At 37.4% G+C, this 26,269-nt stretch overlaps 2 protein-coding genes across 4 annotated transcripts in view; one reads left to right on the top strand and one right to left on the bottom strand.

Moving 5' to 3' along the window:
- LOC117294385 (cytoplasmic polyadenylation element-binding protein 2-like) overlaps positions 1-26,269 on the top strand; it is a 39,645-nt gene that overhangs the window by 9,750 nt on the left and 3,626 nt on the right. The window contains exons 3-7 of the mRNA XM_033776760.1: positions 10,023-10,172; positions 17,382-17,471; positions 18,859-18,977; positions 21,052-21,166; positions 23,513-23,694. Coding sequence (XP_033632651.1) covers positions 10,023-10,172; positions 17,382-17,471; positions 18,859-18,977; positions 21,052-21,166; positions 23,513-23,694 — 656 coding nt within the window. The remainder of the gene's footprint in view (positions 1-10,022; positions 10,173-17,381; positions 17,472-18,858; positions 18,978-21,051; positions 21,167-23,512; positions 23,695-26,269) is intronic.
- Positions 11,040-16,121, bottom strand: LOC117294386. 3 transcript variants are annotated; one of them, XM_033776762.1, is made up of 3 exons: positions 15,351-16,121; positions 14,562-14,897; positions 11,040-13,416 (listed from the first exon to the last, which is right to left on the bottom strand). In XM_033776762.1, the coding sequence occupies exons 1-2, from the start codon at positions 15,886-15,888 to the stop codon at positions 14,602-14,604; spliced, it is 834 nt and encodes a 277-aa protein (XP_033632653.1). In that variant the 5' UTR covers positions 15,889-16,121; the 3' UTR covers positions 11,040-13,416; positions 14,562-14,601. The 3 variants fall into 3 exon arrangements, with proteins under 3 accessions (XP_033632653.1, XP_033632654.1, XP_033632652.1); XM_033776763.1 differs by having other exon boundaries at positions 11,040-12,538; XM_033776761.1 differs by having other exon boundaries at positions 14,562-16,121.

The following is a 26,269-nucleotide window of genomic DNA, read 5'->3' as shown; positions in this document are numbered from 1 at the left end:
GTAGGACCCTAAATGTTTGGTATGGAAATTTACCACATATTATTCTCTGAATGCACTACCATGTATCATTTAGTTTGTGAATCATGAATGTACACTGTGCACTTCACATGTTACATGACTACTACATGTACTTGGGTGCCAGATCAGAAGGCAAGTTTCAGTTTCTATCTTCTTAGGAAGTTTTCCATTTCTATCTTCTTAGAAAGTATTGTGTCCCAACAAGAAATACATGTATCTTGTTAGCTTTACCGGGTCATTTTCCTATGGCCTTGTACAGTTTCTTTGTTTAAAACTCACAACAAATATCTTCTAAGGAACCTAAATAGCTGTGACATGTGATCCACTTTATACACAATACATTTCCAGGTAGTTTTCACTATACAGTGTGGTGCAACGCAGTAATGATTGTCATGAGATTAAAGCTATGTCCTTGTACATGTTTCAACAACAACAGTTTGAACAGATCTCTATAGATATCAACATTACGGTACATTTCAGATTAGTAATTGATCCCAGAACTGAGACCATTAAAATGCAAACGGTAAAGTGGACTTAAAGACCCCATTTCCTCCATTTTATACTCAAGATGATCAAAGTAATTTCCAGTACACTGCAATTGGATTGTTTGTCATGTAGTTTGCATGTACTCTGTTGTCATGGTGATTTTATTTTACACATAAACCCCTTTTCGAGAGATGGTCAGATATGCAATGCATCAGTAGTCGTTCACTTTGTTAGATTTTAAAACGACAAAAATAATAACAGGGTGTGGAGAACAAGCATGCATCATTTGCTATTGCTTTTAACAGTTACGTATGCCTATATCTATAAGATGTATGATATAATCAGTAATTCTGATTGACTAAAATAAAATTAGATGTTTTGGTGCTTTCATCAACATTTGCATTAAAAAATAATAGCCTTGACAATAACCTGAATCATCTACAAAAACAGTAAATGTACAGGCCCTGTAGAGTATTTTATTGTGGAGTAATTAAAATAATGTATTATTGATTTGTATGGTGGTGGGGGAGGGGTGGTTTTAATTGTTCGAGGACATTTTTTTCTTCTTCAGGAACAACTGCTTGAACGAAAATCAAGGACATAAAACAAATACTGTATATTTTAATGCCTGGCAGCCAATACAATTCAGGCATGTGCCCTGCCTGTTTCCTACATAACTCAGTGTTGCTGGTACCCAGCTATCTTTAAATAACCGACCAAGACCCCCCCCCCCATTCAAATCAAAAGAGCAAAAGAATATTATTTATGAATGACCTCGAGCAAAAGGCACAGTTTGTGAGCTAGTTTTCTATCTATGATCATCATTGATCAAGTCTAGTAATTAATAGTGTTGTTGGTTTAACCAAGTTTTCAATTGTCATATAAAAACAAAAAACTTTATTTTTGTTCATATAATTTGTCAATGAAACTGCAACAATTACATGTTTTTTTATCAGGCCATCAGGCATGCTTGGTTTTCTAGTGGCTATAAAATAGTGAGTTTGAAACCAATAAGAGTGAAGTGCCTATATTAATCACGAGTAAAAATCCAATACAATAATATATGCTTTTATATCTCCGGATGCAATTATTGTCTCAATTGATTGAAGGATAGTTTCTTTTTTCATGTAACTTGTTTCTCATCTGGAGCGAAATTACAGATTAGTAGACCAACCTCCGATTCGAGTTTACATAATAGTTGTTTTTGCGCAGATAGGGACTGCAAATTTGGCAACAACCCAACGTAAAAACTCTTTAAAGTGTCAAAAAGGGTATGATTGGAGTACAAGTAAAATTAATACCAATCAACCTGAAATGTATATTTCCTAAGAAGTGTTTTCATCTATGAGATCATACTTAGATTGTTGAGTGAACAGTGTACTCCATTTACAACAATTAAAATTCTCAAGGCAGTTTTCTGGAACTAATTCTAAAAAGACAACTTGAACAAGCTCAATCACAGGTTAGGTTAGTCAAGGGTGTATCGGTGGTTGTATAAAGTTAATGACAAGAGTTCTAAGTGGATTGAGTGAACTAAACAAACAAGCACCCTTCTATTTATAGGTAGTTGAAAGGTTAACAAGTAGTTGTTTTGGGGGAAAAGGTATTGTTAATTAGGTAGTCATGTACACACGGTTATCTTTTGGCAATAATGATACCAAAGTCAAACTAGTGTTATGTAACACTTGATCAGTGGTTGTTGTCCAATTCTGAAACAAACCTTCCAATTAGCATAATAAATAATGGTCAATGCATCAGGGTACCCCTAGTACACATACGAAGTAATACACTAATGGTGGCTTTGATTTATAGACAAAGCGATATTTGTCTGTAGATCAAAACTACAAGAAGGTCCAGCGCAGTATGTGTAGGCTATATGTTTACTGTTTATACTGGCATTGGAAGTTAATTGGAAACACTTCCACTTTCCAATAGCTGCAAACTATTTCCGTCTTAATGGAAATAAGGGTTTGATAATAAATGATGGCATACATTTCCAGTACTGTTTTTTTTTCCCCTCCAAATAACGCCATTTACTTTTTCATTTTATATTTTATGGGAGGTTTGTTACACCCTTATCACCCTCCAGTTTGAGCATCTGATTGGTGGATTAGCGCGTGCTACAAGATAATATCCATTGGTTTTCACAGGTGTTTCGAACAACATCAACCATAAACAAAAAGTGCAATTCTAGAAATAATCCTTGTGCAGCTGTTTTGGCTGAAGTGCGCTGTTCGTTATATATCTTTTCTATTTTTCCATGCCCAGCTAAAAATAAGCCTCTATGCTCAGGTACATGTAATTCCTGTATGGCTTTTATGCACATCATCCTGTTTAGAAAGAAGATGGTTTTCTGCATGTCTGTGCATGTATTCCATTGGGACAGATGTTACTGATTGTCATATTATAATAGACAGATGTGATTGTCAACTGTCATGGTACTGAATGTCACATTCTAGGAAGAAGTCTCAATTCTTTGGTGGTTAATTATTCATTCATAAATACCTCAGACAGTTTCGCTATTCCTATGGGTGGAGAGCGCGTCACGTGGGTGTGTATAAACCTTTGTTTATGACCAGTAAAAAGTGTTGAAACATGGGCGTGACACGCGAACTTGCACCTGTTCTTATAAGAGTTTCTTCATTCCTATTGGTCAAGAGGAATGGCTGAAACAGTTGTACCACATCACGCGATACGCGTGACATGCGCAGCAATCTCCTTATAAGAAGTTGTTTACCCGAGGGCCTTACCATTTCATAGCTGGAGGGGTGTTGTGTTGAAAGAAATCATTGAACAATTATAATTTTGACATTTATTTTACTTTTTGACCAAAAAGTGTTGATGTTTTTTACCAAAAAAGGTATTTATGAATGGGAATCAAAGTGTGTTGAATCAGTTTTCAACTAGTGGTTTAAACCCGTCGAGGCCTGGTTCTTGATAATTTACCTCGACTTCGTCTCGGTAACATTGTCAAGAACCAGGCCTCGTTGGGATTAAACCACTAGTTGAAAACCTCTTCACCACACATTGATTCCCTCATTGTTAATGGGAAAATATTTAAATGCACTTGTTTAGTAAACATTTTCTTCTTTAGATTTTGTGCAAGACATACATGTATTCTAGGCCTGGAGCTTCATCTTTTGAAAGGGCAAGGCCATTTTCATTTTGCAAAGGGCACACTCCAAATCTTACAGTCAACTTTGGACGGGGCACCGAGGCCAAGACCAGGGCAAAGAGGTCATGGCCTCCTTGGCCTTCTTGATAATCAGGCCTGAAAAACAGGAACTTTGAAATTGTTATGGTCATGTCGCGGCGAAGTATTATTCATGCAATTAAACAGAAGTTCTGTTTTATAATTTGTGAAAAACAACCTAGAGGTGTATGTATTTTAATATGAAACCTTCACTGTAGCCTTGTCTAGTACCTAGCTTTTGATAGGTAGTGGTACATTTTTATTTAAATGGCTAGCTTACCTGCGATTCTTTTTTATTACAAAAAGTTTTTTTCATTTAGCGTACCCATGAAGTGAATAAACTTTGACTGTAATTTTACAGATGCCAGTTGATTGTGCATCAGAACATGTTTTGGCATTGTTTTAATATTGTGCTTTGTACATTTCTGTATCGTAATATCTATTCTGAGTTAGTTGTGGGAGGTGGCCCAGGCCTGCCCTGTTCCAAAGTACACTCAAGATAAAAAACCTTTAAAAAAAACCCCATTATTTTATGAAAACAAATTGGTGTGAACTTTATGCATTGTGATTCTGTCAACCTTGCACTCCTTACAAAGTGTATGAACAAGTTATAGCGTTACGAAGATTTGAGTCCCCTGTCAACAATGCCTATTGTATGGATGCGTTGGGATTGTGTAGGGGAGGTTCTCTGCTTTGTTGTTTGTTGATGGAACCCAACTGAACTGTTGAGACTTCTACCCCTTGACATTGAACTGTGTATAAAGCGTCAAGAACATTGTGAAATATTTCACAACATTTTTGGGGGATATTTTGAACTTTTAAAACCATTTTTAAAGATTACACTTAGAGCCAATTTCTCAATCTGCATCCTGGGAACACGGATGCAGATTGAGAAATTGGCTCTATCCCTGTGTTTTTGGTTTAATTTTCACAGCCTGCATCAAAATCCATCATTATCATATTATTTTGTGGGGTATCTTTTCCCATTTTGTGTCATTGAATAAAACCAGTGTGCACAGCCTTTACAATTTTGCTCTTAAAATGCTTTTAATTGTGAGGTGATGTTTTCTTAAAAATTGTTTTCAAAATTGTCTATAAATACATTTACCACATTTTTATGTGTATTGATTTGAAAGTTGTTTTCTCCTCCAATTGGCTTCCGTAAAAAGGTCAGACAAATTACTAACCATGAAAAACCCATTTTGAACCAGGTTAATGGGTGGAAATCAATCAATTCAGAAATAATTAAAACGAAAAACAGGATTTTTGCCCCCCTTGGTTGACCTATTTCGTGTATTTTGCAAAGCCAAATAAAAGACTAGAACGTTGATTTGAAAACAATTGTAAAATGAATGTTCAATAATATTGAGAAAGAATAATAGTTTTGAGTAGTATCTGACAAATTTCTGCGTAGCGCAATGTTATGTCATACATACAAGAGAAATCTCCCTGTGCATATTGTAATGTACAGTATGTTGTAACGTACCAGGCATAATAAATTGTACTGAATAAAGCCTTCATGCATAATTGTATACACCTGTACGTACGAACTGTATGTACAGCCAGGTCACATTTGACCCTAGACTGTGTACAGTCCGTTCTCCCTATCTCATAGGCTTAACATGCACTGATAATATTCCTGCATATGGCATAATTATATTATTACTGCGGGTCTTTGGGCAACTACCCTTCTGTATAATCTTGGGTTAAATCAGGGTCCACTTTTTTTTATGCTGAATTTTAAGAATCTGATTAAATAAGTGGCATTAAGTCATTATATTGCATAAATTTATACTGTAAATTCACCAGACTGAGTCACCTTGCATATTATTAAACTGCCTTATCTTCAGATTCCTTACTTTACATCAGAGCTTATGAACGAAGTATGGGAAAATGTGCAAAGTTCATGTTTTTACCAAGAAAATTGTGTTCCTTCACTTAGGAAAATCCCCATTCCTGCGAGGGTATGTTTCACTACGTATTTGCATGAGGATGGGGGACACCCGCAGCTGAACTCTGATTCATTGGTCCCCAAGCTACACTTAGAATTGTAAATAAGCTTGATGGATTAGATAGATTGAAATCTAATATTTAATAGATTCCTTCGTTGAATTCGTAAATGTGCCTGCGGCTTTGAGGAAAATATTAATGTTGGGTTTGGATAATGAGTGGTGAGTGGCGCCCAAAATATTTTCTCACCATGCAATTTTTTTATTAATTTTAATTTATGTTATACGTTTCAGCTCTGCAGACGCTGACATACATGTATAACAAACAAACACACCCACACAGAAATTTCCATATAATTACCCTCAAAATAAGAAGTAATAATTTGATCAGTGTTTCATTATATCCAATTTAATATGGGGAAGGAATGCAATTACTTATTATGTTAATTTGTTACAATACTATGAGAAATGTAAAGAATAACAAACTGAAGTGAAGAAATTGCATAATTCTTTAAATGTAATTTTTTTTAGAAATAGTGGTGAAGAGACAAAATTTTTAATGATTGAACTAAATTTTGTACTAGTCCAACTGCTTGATTAATGCAAGGGTGTGTTAACGACACAAATAGATTCCTTCATTATTATTCATGTGAGCCCACTGGCTAGAACAGTATCCGTTCTGCGCCATTTCATTTCGGTGCAATGGGACCGTGCCACACTGTCCCAAACCAACGCTCTGTACATACACACGTGAAGGTGTGGACACTCTGACAGTGTGCAATCAATACACAACCCACATCGGGCCATAATTACGAACCTAGAATTAACCTGTGCTGAAAGGCCTGCCATTGACGTCATAGTGTGGCTATGGAAAACAGAAAAGCGTTTAGCCAAGGGGGGGCTGAAGCCCCTCGTCCCCCGTCGTCTGCATCCCACACTGTCTCCCCCTGCTTCTTGTTGAGATTGGAAAATAGATTCTCAAATGCAGGTGGATTGAAGAACGAGTTTGGACTTCAAGTCCCTTTTTAAACACCCTTATTGCAGGACTGTCTGGAAAGCAATTTATATTTAGATTGTTTCCATATAAAATTTCATGAAGGCCTTTATTGAATTTAATTTTGTCTGCAATTGCAACACATGTGTAGTTAAATACTGCTGGCTTAATACTCTACAAGGTCTTTCTCTGCACTCGTGCATATATTTCATGACATTTTAAGGCGTGGGAAAGTTGAGATAATTTTTTTCCCGGGTTTTCCAGTGGCGTATAATGAATGTTCTTATCCCCTCACTAAAAAAAAATATATATAATTGAGCAATAAATGTGTCACAAGGTATTTAGACGAAATTGTTAACTACGTTTAAATACATTGATGGGATGGGCTGTAATTAAAGTAAAAATGGAAGAACTGCAGAACTTGACTAATAGTAATATCATGAATAATATTTAGGCTATTTTTAATTAGTATACTGAAATAGCTTTTTATAAATTTAGAAAGCAAAATGTCATACAAGCCTCCTGGTATGTGTAGACAATTAGAAGGTGAAATAGACAAGATGGTTCTAGACAAGTGCCGTCACCTTAGATGTATTTTTATCCCATACTGTCCCCAGAATTTAAAACACTGCAAATTTCTTTTAAATAACAAGATAAATTGTTGTTATTTTCATCAAATTTAATTTTGTATTAAATTTCTACAACAAAATTCTCTTATTGGGGTGCTGAATGAACGCAGCAATTGTAACCAGCATATTACTCTGTTTTATTACTACCAGGGAACTGTCTGTCCCACAAGCATTAGCCTGGTGGGACCCACCCACCTGCACTATGTAGGCTAAACACAAGCATTAGCCTGGTGGGACCCACCCACCTGCACTATGTAGGCTAAACACATTTCATATTTTACATTCTATCTTGTACATGGTACTGGATAAGGTGCACAATCATTCCTACAATCTTTTAGCGTTGAGTTTACGCAAAAACAAATGATTAATAATTTAATCATAAATTATAAGCCTTCATTGCTGGCCTAGGTCATCTGTGTCGGACCTTGGTGGGGTTATTATTATCCGAATCTCATTATGTGGAATGCATGGTAGCTTTTCTCTAATGTTAATTAGCTGTACAGTAATTATATGGCCTTTGATTGCATCAAGCTATTAAAGGAACACGTTGCCTTGGATCGGTCGAGTTGGTCTTTGAAAAGCCTTTGTAACCGTTTGTTATAAAATGCATATGGTTAGAAAGATGTTTTAAAAGTAGAATACAATGATCCACACACATTTGCCTCGAAATTGCGTGGTTTTCCTTTTACTTTGCGAACTAACACGGTCGGCCATTTATGGGAGTCAAAAATCTGACTCCCGTAAATGGCCGACCGTGTTTGTCGACGAGGTAAAAGGAAAACCACGCAATTTCGAGTGATGCTTGTGTGGATCATTATATTCTACTTTTAAAATATTTTTCTAATCATGCATTTTATAACAAATGAATACAAACGCTTTTCAAAGACCAACTCGACCGATCCAAGGCAACGTGTTCCTTTAAAGTCTATCAGCAGGCTGATCAGCTGTCGTACTGTCATTACTGTACACACAATGCAAATGTATATGCAATACACAATGTATATTTACATAATGGCAAAACCAAAACCATCTCAAAACCTAAAACAAATGTAATCAATATGTACATGTATGCATACAGCATAGAGACTACACATTGTACCCTTAATACACAAATGTCAGTGTAGCCTTTTGCGTTTTAAGACGCAAAAGTAGCCTTTTGCGTTTTAAGATGCAAAAGTGAATTTAGGCTGTTGGTGATCCATATTATCTATTTATATCAATTGATTTCACAAGACAATACACATATTTTCAAAATGATTAAATTTATACTGTACGTACTACTGTATGACTAATATCCAGATTGTATTTTCCCATGATGTTGTGTGTATTTATACGTACGTATCTAAGCTGTGGCACAAAAAACAACCTAATTACCACCACAGAAAGGTGTGATAATCACATTATATTTTCTTGTGCATGGAAACGCACCAGCTGGTGTTTTGTTGCTAAAAGAAAAATCATTACAATTTCTACGGTGCGGTGTCCTTTTTTTAAATTTTTTTTCTTTTTAGATGTACCAAGGTTTTTTACGCTTTAGACTTTTGGATGGGGAATGCTATTTAATTAGCAGTTTCTTGAAATAAGTTTTTTTGAATTGAATTAAATGATATCCGAATATTCTAAGGGCAGGTACAATATGTTTCTATATCTAGTTATGTAAATTGTAACTACACCCAACTGTAAATATATAGAGGGAAATTGCGCATTCGTCTGTTTTGCAATTTTCAGCAGCCAACTACAAAAACACAATATTCATGTACACTGTATTATCTCGGTGTCATACATCGTTTGTATTATTGCAGCCCTAGCAAATAAGATAAAACAGCTGGCCCTGGCTGAGCAGTGTGATTAACATTTAGTTGCCAGGGAAATCCGATTGCGTACATGCAACCACCGGCATAAATCTTCATCTCTTCAGCCACTTAAAATATTGCTTTTCATGTGACTACGAAAGAGGAAACGAGAAAGTGTGTGCAATGGCTTTTGTTTTATGCACAGGTAGATGTGTGCAGTACACTTATATAATATTCTTGACAGAAATATTAAGCATTTTTATTATTAGAAATATCCATTAAAGGGGCCATTCAGATTTGTTAATGTTCTAAAATGTTGATTGTTTTTTTCTGAATTAGTTTGACCCACCTAGTCAACTGCCCCAAATTTAGATCTTTAAATGTTGAATGGCTTCTTCATATTATAATATTATATTACAGAAGAACAAAGTAATTATGCCTCATCTGAACTATATGTATTAGACAAAAGATCTCTAACATCAGGCATTTTTAATGGTTTTTCGTGTCTTTAACAAACGAGCTGTGTGGTTTAGTCACAAATGATGATGATCTTGGCCAGCTGGGTATTTCTTCTTCTTCTTCTTCTTCTTCTTGTCAATGTTAAAAAACATTGACTATAATAATTTGAATGGCACCTTACGATGACCATATCTCTTTTGTGATAATAATTTCATCGTATATTGATGTTTTGTTGACAATAAATTTACACATTATTTTCACTATCAAGTTTGTTGTGGAATATTTAACTATCAATGCATTTAGGATAGTGCATAATTGCTAAATTTGTTATAATGTCGGGTTCTCTTTGAAATAAAATAAATAAATTGTGGCTTTAATTAATAATTTTATATTTTTGATTGCGTTTGTGATGCCCTGTTTTTAAATTTCAAATTTCACTCCAAACAGAAGTGATATCCAATCTGTATGTTAATGAAAACTACATTTATTTGTTAATTGCAGATGGTTTGCTGGATGATGGCCGCCATGATCAAATTGTTCCATCCCTGAGTTCGCCGGGTCATATTTCACCCCGATCGAACCCGGACTATGGAATTGAAAGGTTCTCAAGGAAAGTGTTTGTGGGTGGATTACCTCCTGATATTGATGAAGGTGGGTAGAAAGAGCGTGGGTTGACTCTGAATTAAACGATCCAGATTGTGATCCATGTATTTTTTCGTTTAGGACATATTGAATCAGAAAGATTACTTTAAGTGTGCCAGCAAAATGTCTGCCTACGATATAAAAATAAGAGGCACGGATCCACCAATAAGCTGATCTGTTTGCTCTGATTAATATTAACTTTGGTTGACAAGTCAACTTTAGTTTACTGTGAGAAATATTTATTAACTTCAAGCTCATTTTGTGAGTTGTTTTATTTTGGTACGTATTTACTGTTAAAGGCAGTGGACACTATTGGTAATTACTCAAAACAATTATTAGCATAAAACCTTTCTTGGTGACAAGTAATGGGGAGAGTTTGATGGTATAACACATTGTGAGAAACAGCTCTCTCTCTGAAGTGCCATAGTTTTCGAGAAAGAAGTAATTTTCCACAAATTTGATTTCGAGACCTCAGATTTAGACCTTGATGTCTCGAAATCAACCATCTAAACGCACATGACTTCGTGTGACAAGGGTGTTTTTTTTTTCATTATTATCTCGCAAGTTCGATGATTGATTGAGCTCAAATTTTCACAGGTTTATTATTTTATGCATATGTTGAGATACACCAACTGTGAAGGATAGTCTTTGACAATTACCAATAGTGTCCACTGCCTTTAACTTCAGTTGCAAAAATGGGTTTGTGGTTCTGATACTACATGCATAAACCTATAGATTATGTGTATTCAGTGTATTTTGTGGATGGGCTTCGTTAGATTTTCATGGAAGTTTCATGCTCCTTCGCTTCGCTCATCCGCATGAAAAACAGTTTCATTCTAAGAACAGCCTCAATGATTACACTATACGACAAAATGATTCAATTTCTGAATTATTTTAATGACAACTTTGGATAAGGGCCAGGATTCAGATGCCGATTACCCTGGAGTAATTTATAACAATAATATTATTTCTTTAAAAACATTCAGATTAAATTATAAGCAAAATACTGTTTTGACAACTCATTAAATATGAAACTAATAATCCATAATTTTTCATGATACATTTCAATTGAAAATCTATTTGAAAAGAAATTACATAATTCAATATCACCAATAATTCCACCGAGGAATTTTAGCCCTTACGGCTCTTCGGATTATCTGTCCGGCCAAAAAACTCATTAATAACAAAGAATTCACCTCTCTCAAGTTCCAATCATGAAACTTTGGCCCTTGAGGCTCTACTGAACTTTGTCCTCAGTCCATTTCTCTTCACCGAACATTTTTTTTTTTTTTTTTTTTTTTTTTTTTTTTTTTTTTTTTTTTTTTTTTTTTTTTTTGACCAATCAATTCTAACTCCTTTACTTTTCGCACAGAGACCTCGATAAGGCCAAGCGAGTTTCTATATCCCGCTTAATGTACCTGTTTTTGGCTTGTTGGGTTTTCCACCTACCATGCTGCATGATTAACTCTTCCGATATACCCTTATTGGCCAAATGAGTAGCGCCTCCAGAACGCATGCTATGTAAACCAAAAGACTGCGGACGCTCTATGCCAATTTGTTTCATTGCATCTAAAAAGATTTCCCTGCATCTGGTATAACTAAGAGGTTTGTGCTTTACCGGTTTGTAAGATTTTGTGCTCGAATGAAATGATAAGGCTGTAAATACATACACATCTTCGCCACATTGTATATCACATTGATGCATATATCTACGTAACATTGTTACTGGACAGTAAGTATTCTGTGTGCACGACAGAAAAGTAGTGTTGCCATCTCTAAAAATGTCCGTTTTAGAACGGGGAATAAAAATTCTCAACCCGGCTTGATTTTCTAATTCAGTGATGTGGCATGCTTTTAGTTGTGCCATCTCATCGTGTCTGAACAGAAGAGAAAACATTAACGTCACATAACAAGCCGTCCTTAATTGTATGAGACTACTTTCTTGATTAGCGAATTTATCAGCTATAGATCTCACATGATCAATTGTTAAAGGTTCCTTCTGCTCTGGGGGTTTATGCAGTGATTTTCTTTGGCTGATTACAATCTGTTTCAGTAGTGGAGAGTCTACTGGGTTTGACTCGATATTCAGGAGAGAATGAAGCCATTTAATTGCAGCGGAAATCGTAATTATTGAACTTTCAGATTGCGACAAATTACTCTTATCGATGATAAAAGCAGCAACAACAGTGTCTTGAACTGGGAATCGGAGAGGAATTTTATGAGCAACCAACCAAGCGAAAAAAATCTCTGCATTTATAAAGATAACTGTTTAGAGTACTCTCTGCTTTGGCTAACAAAATATCCTGAAAAATTTGTTCCTTGAATGCGTCTATACTGTTGGGAAAGCTTGACCAAAAATCTTGACTGCGAATGACCTATACAGCAATTAAGAGAAAATTAATTAAGAATAAATAATCAACTCATGTAACTTAATCAAATCTCAGTACAATCAATATATATGGCACATACTGGACTAGTAAACGTATCTGAGCCCAAATAAGAATTCTTGTTATTCCCCAACTCTAAGATGTCTGAACCTTCAAGAGTTATCATTCCCGTAATCCATGTTCTGTAACAAGACCATAACAAAGGCCAAAAGGGGGAGGAGGGCCACCAGGGGAAAACAAGGGCTCCTCTGCCTTTACATAAGTACAAATGTCTTAGAACACTAGGGATCAAAAGTACAGGGGGCACTAACAAACAATTCTCTTTTGACCAATCCTGTGCTAAGGCATCTACGCCGGCTGTATTTGGATTCCAAAATCTGGAAAAGAAGCGGGACACTTTAGCATTATAATAACTTGCAAAACAGTCAACTGAGAAAGGACCCCATGTATCATTGATTATGCTGAAGAATTTGTCTGAAATCATCCAATCATCTAAATCGATCAATCTACTGACAAAGTCTGCTTTGTCATTCATGGTTCTTGGTATCCATTCTACTTCTAGACGCACATTGTTATTAATACAAATATTGAAAATATCAATTGCCAAACTATGTAAATCCACCTTCATGCTTCCTACTTCCACTATACGAGCTGCTGACTGACTATCTGTGAAGATTTTGAGTTGTGAATTGGATACTATTGGCAGGAATGATGAAATTGCAAATAGTATTGTATCCAATTCTCGCCAAGTGGAACTTCTTTTTGCCTCAACTTCAGTCCAATTTTTGTGAGCTGTATGGATATCATTACATAATATAGCACCAGATCCCACTGCACTTGCATCCCCACATACTATCTTGTTCACTCTGGTGGAAACAAATAGATAACGCACATTTCTTTTTGAAGCATTACTCTTCCAAAATTCAATTTCTGACAAGCACAAATTATCAAGTTTGATAATATCGTCTTCATGATGAGCCTGTGATATTTTCACTTGGCAGTTCCTAGTGGATAGTCTAGTTAAATTACCAACAACAGGGCCCAGAGATATGATCTGGCCTACAAAAGAATGTAGCTTGCGAATTGTGACAACGTCTGCAGAAGTCAACTCATTGATAGTGCGCAGAATTTTATCAACGCGCCTCTGGGAAACTCGCAAAGTGCCCTCTACGGAGTCCCAATGCATGCCAAGCCAAACAATTTGGTTAACAGGATTCCAGCAGGATTTGTCCATGTTATAAACTAAACCAGATCTTATCAAATCAACTTTTACATGTTGGGAGATTTTACTTGCAATGTGAAAATCATTTGTGTTATTATCACATGAAGCAGGTACCACCACAAAACCATCATCTAAGTACAGGGCAATGAGAATGCCACACGATCTCCAGTGGGTCACGAGTGGTTTCATCATCTTGGTGAATAATAATGGTGCGGAAGACAACCCAAATGGAAGAACAGTAAACTCAAAATATCTGCGAACATTGTTTATGATCCAAGAAAAACCCAAGTATTTCTGATAGTCGGAAGAGATATCAATGTGGTGATACCCTGATTTCAAATCAAATGAAAACAAGTAAGCATTCTTTGAAAGAAATTGAAGACCTACTTTCCAGTCATCTAATTTAAAATGCATCTTTGGGACATACTCATTTACGTTAATCAAATCCAAAATCAACCTTCTTTTACCAGATGCCTGATATGCAACAGAAAGGGGATTGACAACAAATGAAGGGTTTAATTTTTCTTCTATTCTACCAGAGCTTAATAACTCTGAAATTGTCTCCGTCACAAAGGAATCTTCCTTAATTGCCGACTTGTTATTTTTGAAAAACATGGATGGTGGTGATGTAATGAAAGGAATGCGGTAACCCTCATTGATAACAGACAAAACCATGGATGATGCCCCTATATGAAACCAAAATTGTGAGTGAGCTCGTAACCTGCCTTTCACATTGACTTTATCAGAAATTAAATTCTTAATACTGCTATCCTGATAATCACATCGTACCTCCAACACGTCAGCAAACTTATGTGACAGGCTTGCCACCTTAAGAGACGCTTGAGCCTGACGTTGATGGCGCTGCAATTGACTCTGCGGGCTTGAATGAGCCTGTGGGCGTGGTTCCCGCAATTGCTGGTAGGAAGTTGTACCCTGTTCGATGAAAGGCGGGAGCTTGCCATGGAACCGACACACCTCTGGAGTGGAAAGTGTTGTATCCAAGGGGAAGAGCCGTCTGAGCTCGGGATCGGACTCGGTGTGACAGTGGGGGGCCTGTTGCGTAGGGACACTCCCGGGCCCAGTGGCCAGGCATTCTGCAGCTGAAACACACATCATTTGGCATGCCTAAAATGTATAATGAGAAAAAATACAAACAGCGAGAAAAACTGGAACTTCATATAAGGAAAACACGAACAATATGGGTAACCAGCAGTGAACGACCTGAAAGAACTCACTGGTCACTACCGTAGCTTTATATATCCGAATGCTTTAATGCTTCGGTGAGTTTACATCAATTCTAGGCGTGGCTCCCTTGAACCATAACCAACACTTTGCATTGAACGGGGGGCACACTCCCATCATTGATGCTATCCCAACGAATGAAACTAAATTTTCATGCTCCTTCGCTTCGCTCATCCGCATGAAAAACAGTTTCATTCTAAGAACAGCCTCAATGATTACACTATACGACAAAATGATTCAATTTCTGAATTATTTTAATGACAACTTTGGATAAGGGCCAGGATTCAGATGCCCTTTGAAACAACCAAAGACAAAAGGGGGAATTTAACGTTTTACCTCGAAAAAGACTACGGTCACCAAAATTCTTGAAAACCACCCCATCTTGCTGTCGTCTATCCGAAGTCTTTTGTTTCTTTCTTCCTTCCAATTCTTTGAGAGCAGCGTCCTCAGCTATCTGCACCTTCTTCTGATCTTCGGAAGACTGGTCTCTCTTGCCGCCCTTCTCTAACTGTTGAATGGTGATCCAACCTGCTCTACTGCTATCAGCGATCTTGATCTTTTGCTTTCTATCCGCTAAAAGGTCCTCAGCCTCGTGAATAGCTTCGACGACCTTGTCTGTATCACCCTTCTGCAAAAAGGCGACTTTTATTTTATCTAGAATAATCTCTAGCTGTCCACAAAACAGCAATTGGGCAGAATTACCGGGCTTGGTCAACTCCTTCGCTTCCAATTTTATTTTGAGTTCCTTCACCGCTGTTTCATCTGTGATAGTGGAGTTAGCCAACTTGTCGAATTTCTTGTCGAAATAACTCTGAAACTTTTCAAACAAAAGCTCAGTGCTTAAAGCAGAACCGTGCTCCTCTGCATTAGCCATAACACTATCAGAACTTCATATAAGGAAAACACGAACAATATGGGTAACCAGCAGTGAACGACCTGAAAGAACTCACTGGTCACTACCGTAGCTTTATATATCCGAATGCTTTAATGCTTCGGTGAGTTTACATCAATTCTAGGCGTGGCTCCCTTGAACCATAACCAACACTTTGCATTGAACGGGGGGCACACTCCCATCATTGATGCTATCCCAACGAATGAAACTAAATGTCTGTTTTCCAAAATTGTGTTTAGTGGAATAAATGTGTAGACTAAAATAGTTCCTTGAGACAATCACGAAGGGTCACATTTTATGCATGATATCGATCATTACATCATTGCGTTTAGTGTGTAAACTAGACTTCCTAAAATAGTTCCTTAGACCATAAAGAAGGTCATATTTTGTGCATGGTGTAGATCATGACATCATTGCCGACTTGGTTGGCTCATCAGTGGTTTCTTTCCCTGCCTCTCACCTCTATGGACCCTGGTTTGAATCCCACCTCAGTCAGACCAGAGCCTTGAATATGGATCAGGTTTTCAGTCCCTTACCTGGACCCAATTTCCTGGCTCTGCTTACTGGGGAATTCTGTGCTTACATACAGCCCTCTTAATAAGAGGAGCCTTGACATTGGGCCTTGATTGCGTGGGTTTTCCCCAGTGGGGTTTTTCTCCCACGTCTAAAACTTTCTCATTTCATATTGATCCTGTAATTGCCGCAAATTAGTTTTGTAATTAAAAAAAAAAAAAAAAAGATATGTTATTAAAGCAGGGTTATGGTTCTTGTACGAATTGATGAAAGAATTAAGGAGTAATTATATTTTGTGTTCAAAATCTACCATGCCTAAAAGGTCAAGTGGCGATCAGGGAACAATTAATGGGTGAGATCAATTTCTGCTGCTTAAGAAGACAGATTTTTGATATCATCACTCTCTCAAATGTTTGGTCATATCAAGCTCTGTGAGCATCAGGTCACAGAAGAGATCCTAAAATTTGGCATTGGGATTACACGTGTGTTCAACTTTTGAAACAGTCTACCTGATGATACATGTAGTTTTGTGTTCAATGTTATCAACCAACTTCCATTGATTTTGGTTGTTGACTGCATTTGTTGTTAGGATTTAGTAGGAATGATCAGGCATCAGGCAAAACAAAAAATACAACAATATTTTCCAAAGCAATTTTTGTATGCAAGAACAATTGTTCATGCTGTAAATTGTTTCCCCTAAAAGAAGGAAATTATATCGCACGTCCATCTATATTTGTGAAGTGCTTGGAAAATATCAACTCATATACATGGCTGAGTTACAAATACTCTTATGGATCTTTTTTTTAATAATTGCATTATGGAAGTAGGTCATGTATGAACCCACTCCTCTCATACTGGCAACAAATTAGTTCTGCAGCAGAGAATATAGTATTTTCTGTGTATTTTGGCAGAGGGTAAAGCTTATTGTAACTTTCTTAAATTCTGTTTTTCGTTTTTTGCAGAGGAGATCACAGCCAGCTTTCGGCGGTTTGGCAGCCTGGTTGTTGACTGGCCCCACAAAGCTGAGAGCAAGTCATATTTCCCACCCAAAGGTAAAAAAAAAGAGAGACACAAAAGTACCCCATCTCAATGAATTGATCTGGATTCTCTTTGCAGACCTATCCCATTACACACTGTGTTCGTGTTCTCATTTAGCACTGCCATATTTTGTACCTCGTCTTGTCATGCTGGATATCATGTAACATTGGCCCAACAGTATTGTCAAACTTTAGCCATTCAGTGAATCACGCTTTTTGTTCACAAAGACTCTTATTTCCTCACCTTGATTTCTTCCCAGCCCCCCCCCTCCCTCCTTATGAAGAGGGTTTCTAAAGCACTTGAGGGGTGACAGAGATCCAATCTGTATCAAATCCAGGGCGACTTTAAAACAGACATGTTATAAGTGTGTCGCACTGAGAAGGCAAAACACAGCTCTCTCCTGGTGCAGCCTTGCAGACTGGTTATCTGAAGCGATAGCATAATGGGTCTTGTGATATGAAGGAGTGCACAAGATGCCACATGAAAGGACACTCCTCGGATCTGATTGCAAACTTTGAAGCACTGCCATCAACCATGACTGTCTTTTAAAAAGAAGGGATACACAAAACAACGCTCCCTCATACACGGATGCTTTCTGCTGACGTCAGCACAACCATCTTCAGAGGAAGTGGAAGGGCATATTTTAGATTCATGTATAGAGGTTTTTTTTCATTGTGTATGGGAAATGCTTCAAATATTATTATCGCCAAGAAAAATAACTCAGCAGGGGGCCATGGAGGGGGGATTGAAGGAAAAAGAAAAGTGTCTGCTCTTCAGGATCAGCAATTGTCTACCTTGAAAAGACTTGCTCAAAAACCAAAACTAAAAAAACAGAAAATTATATATGCTATCAACAAAAAGACACTTATGACAAAACATTTAAAACAATCTATGTCAAAACCCTGTCAATTCACCTGAAGCTACATGTAGAGGTGACTGTTTTTGCTCTAATCTCAAGTATTGCATTGAAACAGTTCTGGGGGTTTTGGGGTCCTGAACTGACATGCAAGTGACTTTATTTGAGCTGAGGCATAAAGACACTTTATAAATTGTAAGGCTGGATCTTACCAGCTCATCAGAACTTGTCAGCATATTCATCATGTAAATCATGATCATTGTCCCTGGCCCCATCCCAGGCATACATGGTTTTGGATACTTTGGTTTCCTTAAAAAATGTAACTATCTGTACTCGTTTTGTTGTTGTCGTTGGTGGTGATCTTTTTCTGTGTGTCTTTATGTATCTCTCCCTCTCTCTGTATTTAAGCTCTGCTGATCTGGTACATCTTTTATATTTGAGTACCGACCATTCACTAAATATACTGTACTCTAATGTACGTGACCTTTTGCCAATGTACAGAATTCTATGTGTGATGTTTACAGTGCATGACATTCTCCCTATAGGTTATGCATTCCTCCTGTTCCAAGATGAGCGGTCTGTGCAGGCACTGATCGAGGCATGCATCAAGGAGGAAGATAAACTTTATCTTTGCGTCTCGAGTCCAACCATCAAGGACAAACCGGTAAGTTTCCTGTCTTGTGCCCTGACTTATGTGTGTGTGTTTGTGCGGGGAAAAAACTATTACCATCCTGTAACCAGACTGAAGCGGGAAAGAAAACGAGTCTGGTACCATTTTGCCCATTGTGACGTAGTTGTTTGCAAGAAACCTGGAGCTAGACTTCAGCCGTGACTGAATTGGCAGCTGCGGCTACAGCTGTGCTTGTTGCTAAGGGTGATGCTATGGGCATCATATATGTTTAAACTATGTTAATGCTGTGATCAATCCGCAGTCGCTTGTTTGGACACAGCTTAATTTTGAATCCAACATCGGTTTGGTTACTCTTACTGGAATTGAAAAAAATGTCCACAATAGTCTGTACATACCGTCGTGTAACATTTTTCCTTCGTGAAGACATCTCGGTAAGAGTCAATATTTTATCTTCCTCTAATGCGGTATGATCTGCAACCACCTCATTTTGTCAGCGAAAAATGCTGGCAAGTTGACTGCCTTTTGACTTGCAAACCATAACCAGTGCTATCAAGTAGAAATTCTGCAGAGGGCACTCACTGTTTTGGCTAAAAATGTCTGCTTACAGGCTTTACAATATTGGACTTGAGATTACTAGCCGCTATCTTTAGACCAAATCGTTTGATAAATGTCATTGCACAATCTCTGTGGTGTCACGGTAATGTTTTCCAGATTACAATTCCCTTGGGGTGGAAAGATTTTCTCTGTTTGCCGATAAATTGGGAGTTAAATTTAGACTCAGCTGGGCATATTCACAGCTGATCGCCCCGGAGCCCTCGAACCCTGTCATGAATTCGTACCCCTTGTATGTATATTTCATGACCGCGCCAACACCCTCAAAATATGCGTGCACAGCATTCGAGCATCGAGTGGCTCATCTGTAATTCTGAGCGAAAAAGAAATAGAAGAGGAAGACGAAATCAAATCGTTAAGACGAGAGGCCCTAACCACAAGAATTGGGTCTAGTATGATCAGAAAGTATTGACCTTTATTTTGTCTTTCTGAAGTGTGTTTATGGGTTGCAGGACATGGGGGGGGGGGTGGTTGGGTTGAATGATTCACCAGTAATTTTATGAAGTGTCTCCCTTCAACCCGTCCTGAAGGAAACACCGGATAAATATAGACACCGTGCTATACTTATTGCAGTGTTTTCTCTTAGGAGTGACGCTTAATTTAAAAAGGATATTCTCGATGATGCAGTATGGCTCACGGGTTATTTTCTGCTCACAGATTTATTTGACCGGTTAAACTAATGTTTCCCGTCGGTGACCTAAAATAAACCGTGCAGCACGGTGCTACCCGAACTGATTAAATTCCTTTGCTGATTTTGAGGGGTATTTTGATTAATTAAGACCGTACTCAACTCAAAATCCTGAAGTCTGTGGTTGAAATGGAAGTCAAAATTTACTGGCCAGTTCAGTGTATGTCGATTTTCAACAAAAATAATAAAACATTTGGGAAAAGAATTAGAAAACATCTGGAAAATGCAACTGACACTATAGATGAATATTCCAAAATACACGTTGGGGTTGGGTTCTGAAATCAGGGTGAAAAGTTCCAATGTATATTTAAAGGCAGTGGACACTATTGGTAATTGTCAAAGACTAGCCTTCACAGTTGGTGTATCTCAACATAAAATAACAAACCTGTGAAAATGTGAGCTCAGTCGGTCATCGAACTTGCGAGATAATAATGAAAGTAAAAACACACGAGTCACACGAAGTTGTGTGTGTTTAGATGGTTGATTACTAAACCTCAAGTTCTAAACTTGAGGTCTTGAAATCAAATGCGTGGAAAGTTACTTCTTTCTCGAAAACTGCTTCACTTCAGAGGGAGCCGTTTCTCACAATGTTTTATACCATCAACCTCTCCCAATTACTTGTTACCAAGGAAGGTTTTATGCTAATAATTATTGTGAGTAATTACCAATAGTGTCCACTGCCTTTAAGTGAGCAAGATACATGTAATTGGAAAACTACATGTTATAATGTTATAAATTGGTATAACTGATGACACAAACGGCAACTGAGAGTTATTTTGTTTCATTTCCTCCTCTCTCTTCTTCCAGGTCCAAATTCGTCCATGGAATCTTGCAGACAGTGATTTTGTCTTGGACGGTTCACAGCCGTTGGACCCGAGGAAGACCATCTTCGTTGGCGGAGTGCCAAGACCTCTCAGAGCCAGTAAGTTTTTATATTGCTAGAGGAGTCAAATTAATAACTGGAGCAAAGTAGTTCACTTTTCACAGAAGAGTTTTGTCTCTATTAAGTCGGTCCAGCTGGGGATATTCATATTCTGTTAATTTCCCCTGAAAGACCAAATAGGTTCCTAAGAATGTTTAGACTAACAGTTGTTTTTTTCCCCCCCTGGTGCCATCTATTGAACTTCTTATGGAGCAGCCAGAAAAACGATCAAAACGAGTCAGCATTCTTGGCAACTTATTTCATGTTTTTTAAAGCAAGTTTGATATGTAATGTTGAAGGGAGAAGGTCCCAAGACAAGATCTTCCACATTGCATTCAGTTAAACTATAGGCCTATACATGTATGGAAGACTCAGAAAAATGCAATGTATATGAAGAATGGAAAATTAGTTTCGCATAAATGCGGCAGTCGGATATTACAAATTTTCATGTACATGTACAATGATCTTGTAATTCCAGACAATGTATTGAAAGTTATTCATTGGGCATAGTTATAAGATGACAGTAATTCATCAGGGCATCTACAGGAGCAATCAATGTCGAGTCTTGGAAATTCATTACTAACCTATACGGTGTATACAAATACTCTGTAATTGGCATTTCAATTCAAGATCCGTCAAGGTTGCGATACTCAACCACTCTTTAGCATTGTACGTGTGTGATGAGTGTGTGTGTGCAATTATGTATGCAAGAGCCAGCATATAGTAAATTGGAATTGAACCGTTTGAGCTTCAGGTTCTGGCTGTTTTCTGCAAATGCATTGCTAGAGCGTAGCACTGGTTTGGACACAGCCTGGTTTGGACACATTGAATGCGATACGAATATTGACGGACGTCAAAAATTGCAACTATTAATTCACACTAGTTGAATTGTATTCATGCAAAACATTCCTTGTAAAAACAATGGCGTCAAAACTCGCTTTGCATTCGAAGGAATACATATGCCTGGTTTTATTTAGCCTGTTAAAAAAAAATGAATCAATTTTTAGACACGACTTTGAGAGCTCTTTGAAGTCAGAGTGACCACTGTCACCATATCGCCCATTTGCATTGAGCCACTCAGCCAGTCTAGGCCCCATTATCATGATTATCTTGAAGAGGTCTTGTGGTCAGACAGCAGGTAATGGCTCCGTCTAGATCAGTCCAAGCAAAGTGTGTGAATGCAAACTAAGCATGTTGAGGACTTTCACAGCCCGTAGTCAATACAAGACAAGAGAGTGGACAACCGAGCTTCAGTGGAAGTCATAGGAACTCAATTACCTGTTTCCTTCCTCAATCTACCGGCTACAGCTGTGTCTCCCACTGACTCATATTGGACTAATATTCCGCATAATGCTAATGTTGCCCTACATTTTTTGGTAAGGAAGGGGAGCTAGGAGAAAGGGGCTTTTATCGTTCGGTGTAATATTAGACCCTCTAAATTATCACTTGCTGGGCCAAATTCACAAAGAGCTAATAGAGCAGTTCAAGCAACTGCTCCAACAAAATCTCACAACCCCCCGCACAAGAATGGCATCTTTTTCTCATCTAGTCCCAGCCAGTATATGAGTGAAAGTGGAAGTCTTTATCAATCTTAATAGCTAAGCAAAGTGTGATGTCACAATTTAAAAACTTTCATGGCAACACTAACAACTGATGAATCTTGGTTTTTTTGTTGAATCGTGCTTCTTAAACAAGGAATTTTTTTGTCAGGTTTTTGGCTATGGTTGGTTGGTTATACATGGTTGGTTATACATGTAGTTGGTTTGGGAATTATAATGCCAGTGAGCAGATGATCACTCTACATGTATTCAACGCATGACCATCAGAGGCTTACCTTGTACTTGTAGTGCCATTAAATATCTTGATCTTGCACTGTTTGGAACAATAAGTGAAAACTATCAAAAACAATTTTTTCTAAATTGGTAAGAAGAGCTGTAGGGTTTCTTGTCTGTGTTTTCCCTCTTGATTTGAACAAAGATGTAAACAAAATAGTAAATAAATGTTGTTGTTGCACACAATGAATTTGGAAACGACACCTTTTCAAGACATAACAAGAAAGCTGTCAGTAAGCACCAGTCTTAAATCTATCATTCCTTGAAGATTTGATTTGTGCCTTGGATCTTAAAATATGTTTAAACTTCTTCAATTACAGAAATGCATTAGTGAAATGAGAAGGAAAGTCTCACATGATAAAACTTTTCCTTTCAAAGCGTTACAGACTCTTTTTTTTTTTTACTTTAATAAAGCATCAGTCTTGAGGTCTGACACATCGTCCGTTGAGGATTTTCTGGAGGTTTTTGTTTTCATCTTCTGATCGAATCTTGATTGTTTTTCTCTCCGTTTCAGTTGAGCTGGCCATGATCATGGATCGTCTGTACGGAGGGGTATGCTATGCTGGCATCGACACAGATCCAGAGTTGAAATACCCCAAGGGTGCCGGCCGTGTGGCATTCTCTAATCAACAAAGTTACATAGCAGCCATCAGCGCTCGCTTTGTGCAGCTTCAACACGGCGATATTGACAAGCGAGTAAGTGCACATACTAAAGACACATGTTCCTCTTGTTTCATTGCGTAGTCTTCATTTCTTAATTAAAGGCGTTTATTGTTGACGTTAATGTGGTTTTGGTTTTGTGTGGGCGTTTTTTTTGTACGAACTATTTGCCAGTAACCACGGCAATGACATGCCATTGTGAATCGCTCCAGTGATGTCTGATCTTATAATGTGCCGGGTCTAACCTTGGTTTAATTATTACCCTGAGTTTTGAAGTGATGCATGCTGCATATGGATTACATGTGCACTCTCTCTAATGCTATGTTAAGGCACATCAGAACTACATAAAGAAGATGGACAATACTGTGTTGTGGTTTGTCGACTCTTTTCATCTTTCCATTATTTGTACTTTATTTCTCTCTAAAGAATTCACAGTCAATGAAGCAGGAAAGTACAAGAAACAATTGAAAACCGTCTATTCAGTATAAATAGAACGAATAACATTCACGGAGAAGGCTAGACCAAAGAGGAAATTTGGTTCCTCCTGTGAATTTTTTTTTTCCAGTTTGCCAATGAAGTATTGCATAAAAAGTACTCTATCATCTAAAGCTATTTTATTAACAAATTTCCCGCTGTCAAAACCAGTGCATCCAAAGGGGCACTATTTTTTAAAATAACAGATTTTATCAATTTATGATATCTTGATGTAGTAATCAATTTTGGTGAAGTCGTTTATGTCAGATTTATGTACTCAAAAGGGTTTTATTTTGAATAATACAAATAATGCATGCAAGTTGCTTGCAATCTCTACGATAATGTGAATGATACATGTGCATGTCCAACTTTGAACAATATGTTGGACACCAAGACAGTTTTTGTGGAAAATTCCTATTTTGGCCTGACTTGGTACAGCTTTTAATGGTTATATTTTACCCGGAGGTATATTTGTACATGAGGGAACAAAATTGATGTAGATTTTAGATACCTGAAAATAACCTAAAAGTCATGTAGAGCAGAAACATGTAACCAGGCGATCTACGAAATCTTCTAGTGACCCATTCCCTGCTAATATTTACTCTGTAGATTAATTTGCCGTTGTTTGTCGGCTCTATAAACCTTAGCATCTTATGTTGTATCTTTGGATGCTGGGCTCTACAGTAGAGAATAACAAATTGAAGCTGCACCTAAAGATAAATAATTAACGTGTCTGATTGTACGCACCATCAATTGTTGAATTTTTACCGGTGAGAGCTACGAGTGCTAATATAATATACAGCGAGGTAACATATGGACAGGAATTTCTTGTTGTCGTGGAAGCCTCTCCCCTTCAACCACCCACCCACACACTTTCACATAATAATACATTGCAGTATAAAGCACTACCTTCTGCGTGACAGGGCCTCTCGTTTGTATAGTTATGGCGCAGTAGAAATTTAGGACGACAACCCATAGGGTGGAATTATTGAATGCACCTGCCATTTTATTTTTTATTTTGTCAGCGGAACATGGGTAGGGCTTGTTATTTGTAGATAGTATTTAAATTGCTTAATGAACATTCTTTTTGAAATGACGATACCGATTATTGAAAACATTGGAACTTCTTGAGAGAGAATACAACAGATCTGTCTGCGGGACATAAACATTTACAAAATAACAAAAATATATTTTGTTTGAAAGAACTTGTTTGTATCCTTAGAGTGATCTGTTCTGAAAATGATAGAAATTTCCAAAAAGGTTTCAGTAAAATACATGAAGTACAGCAGTAAAATGTAAGGTTCCAAAACATGCTGGTAACATATTAACTAACAGCTATGTAAATTAAATGTTTCCGTTGTGTATAATGCATACAGTGACGTGTTTTTTAAGAAATTATGGAAGTTATTATTTGAAGGAAGCGGCTAACCGTTCTGTAGTATCAAGCAAATGATTGAGTCTCTCACCATACGCTTAAACAGACACCAGACACTATTGGTAATTGTCAAAGACCCATCTTCTCACTTGGTGTATCTCAACATATGCATAAAATAACAAACCTGTGAAAATTTGAGCTCAGTTGGTCGTCTAAATCTGAGGTCTCAAAATCAAATTTGTAGAAAATTACTTCTTTCTCGCAAAACTACATCACTTCAGAGGGAGCCGTTTCTCACACTGTTTTATACTATCAACCTCTTCCCATTACTTGTTACCAATTAAGGTTTTATGCTTATAAATACTTTTGAGTATTTACCAATAGTGTCCACTGCCTTAATATCACAGACAAGTGAAACGCTAGAAGCTGAAATCTGTGTAGAGCACTTTTTGACAGGATTCTCAATTCAAGAGGAGTGGGCTGACCGGGTTTAATCAGTTACCGCTGACACCATCTTTTCTCAGTCCTGACCTTTACAGAACCGGCCTTTATTTACATCATTTGGGTGCAGTGCAATTTCCGGCCGGCAATCAATACGCAAATGCTGAAATTTCATAGCGAGATTGGTAAACAAAACCAGTTTGAACCATATGGTGCGGCCACAGATACTGCTAGTCCCATACTCAATGCTGCTGTTGTAAAATACTTTGTTCTCCCTGCTAAAGGGTATCCGGTGAATAGAATTACAGAGTAGACGAAGAC

Source organism: Asterias rubens, chromosome 9 (assembly GCF_902459465.1).
Source record: "Asterias rubens chromosome 9, eAstRub1.3, whole genome shotgun sequence".
NCBI classification, from domain to species: domain Eukaryota; kingdom Metazoa; phylum Echinodermata; class Asteroidea; order Forcipulatida; family Asteriidae; genus Asterias; species Asterias rubens.
The sequence above is the reverse complement of the archived record's forward strand: the minus strand, read 5'-3'. Positions and strand labels throughout refer to the sequence as shown.

Excerpts from the sequence above, each read along its gene's own strand:
- LOC117294386 (XM_033776761.1), bottom strand. The coding sequence starts at position 14,734 with ATGGCAAGCTCCCGCCTTTCATCGAACAGGGTACAACTTCCTACCAGC. Across the intron at positions 13,417-14,561 it reads AGTTTGCTGACGTGTTGGAG|AGTGAACAAGATAGTATGTG; the intron begins GTACGATGTGAT and ends TGTTTCCACCAG.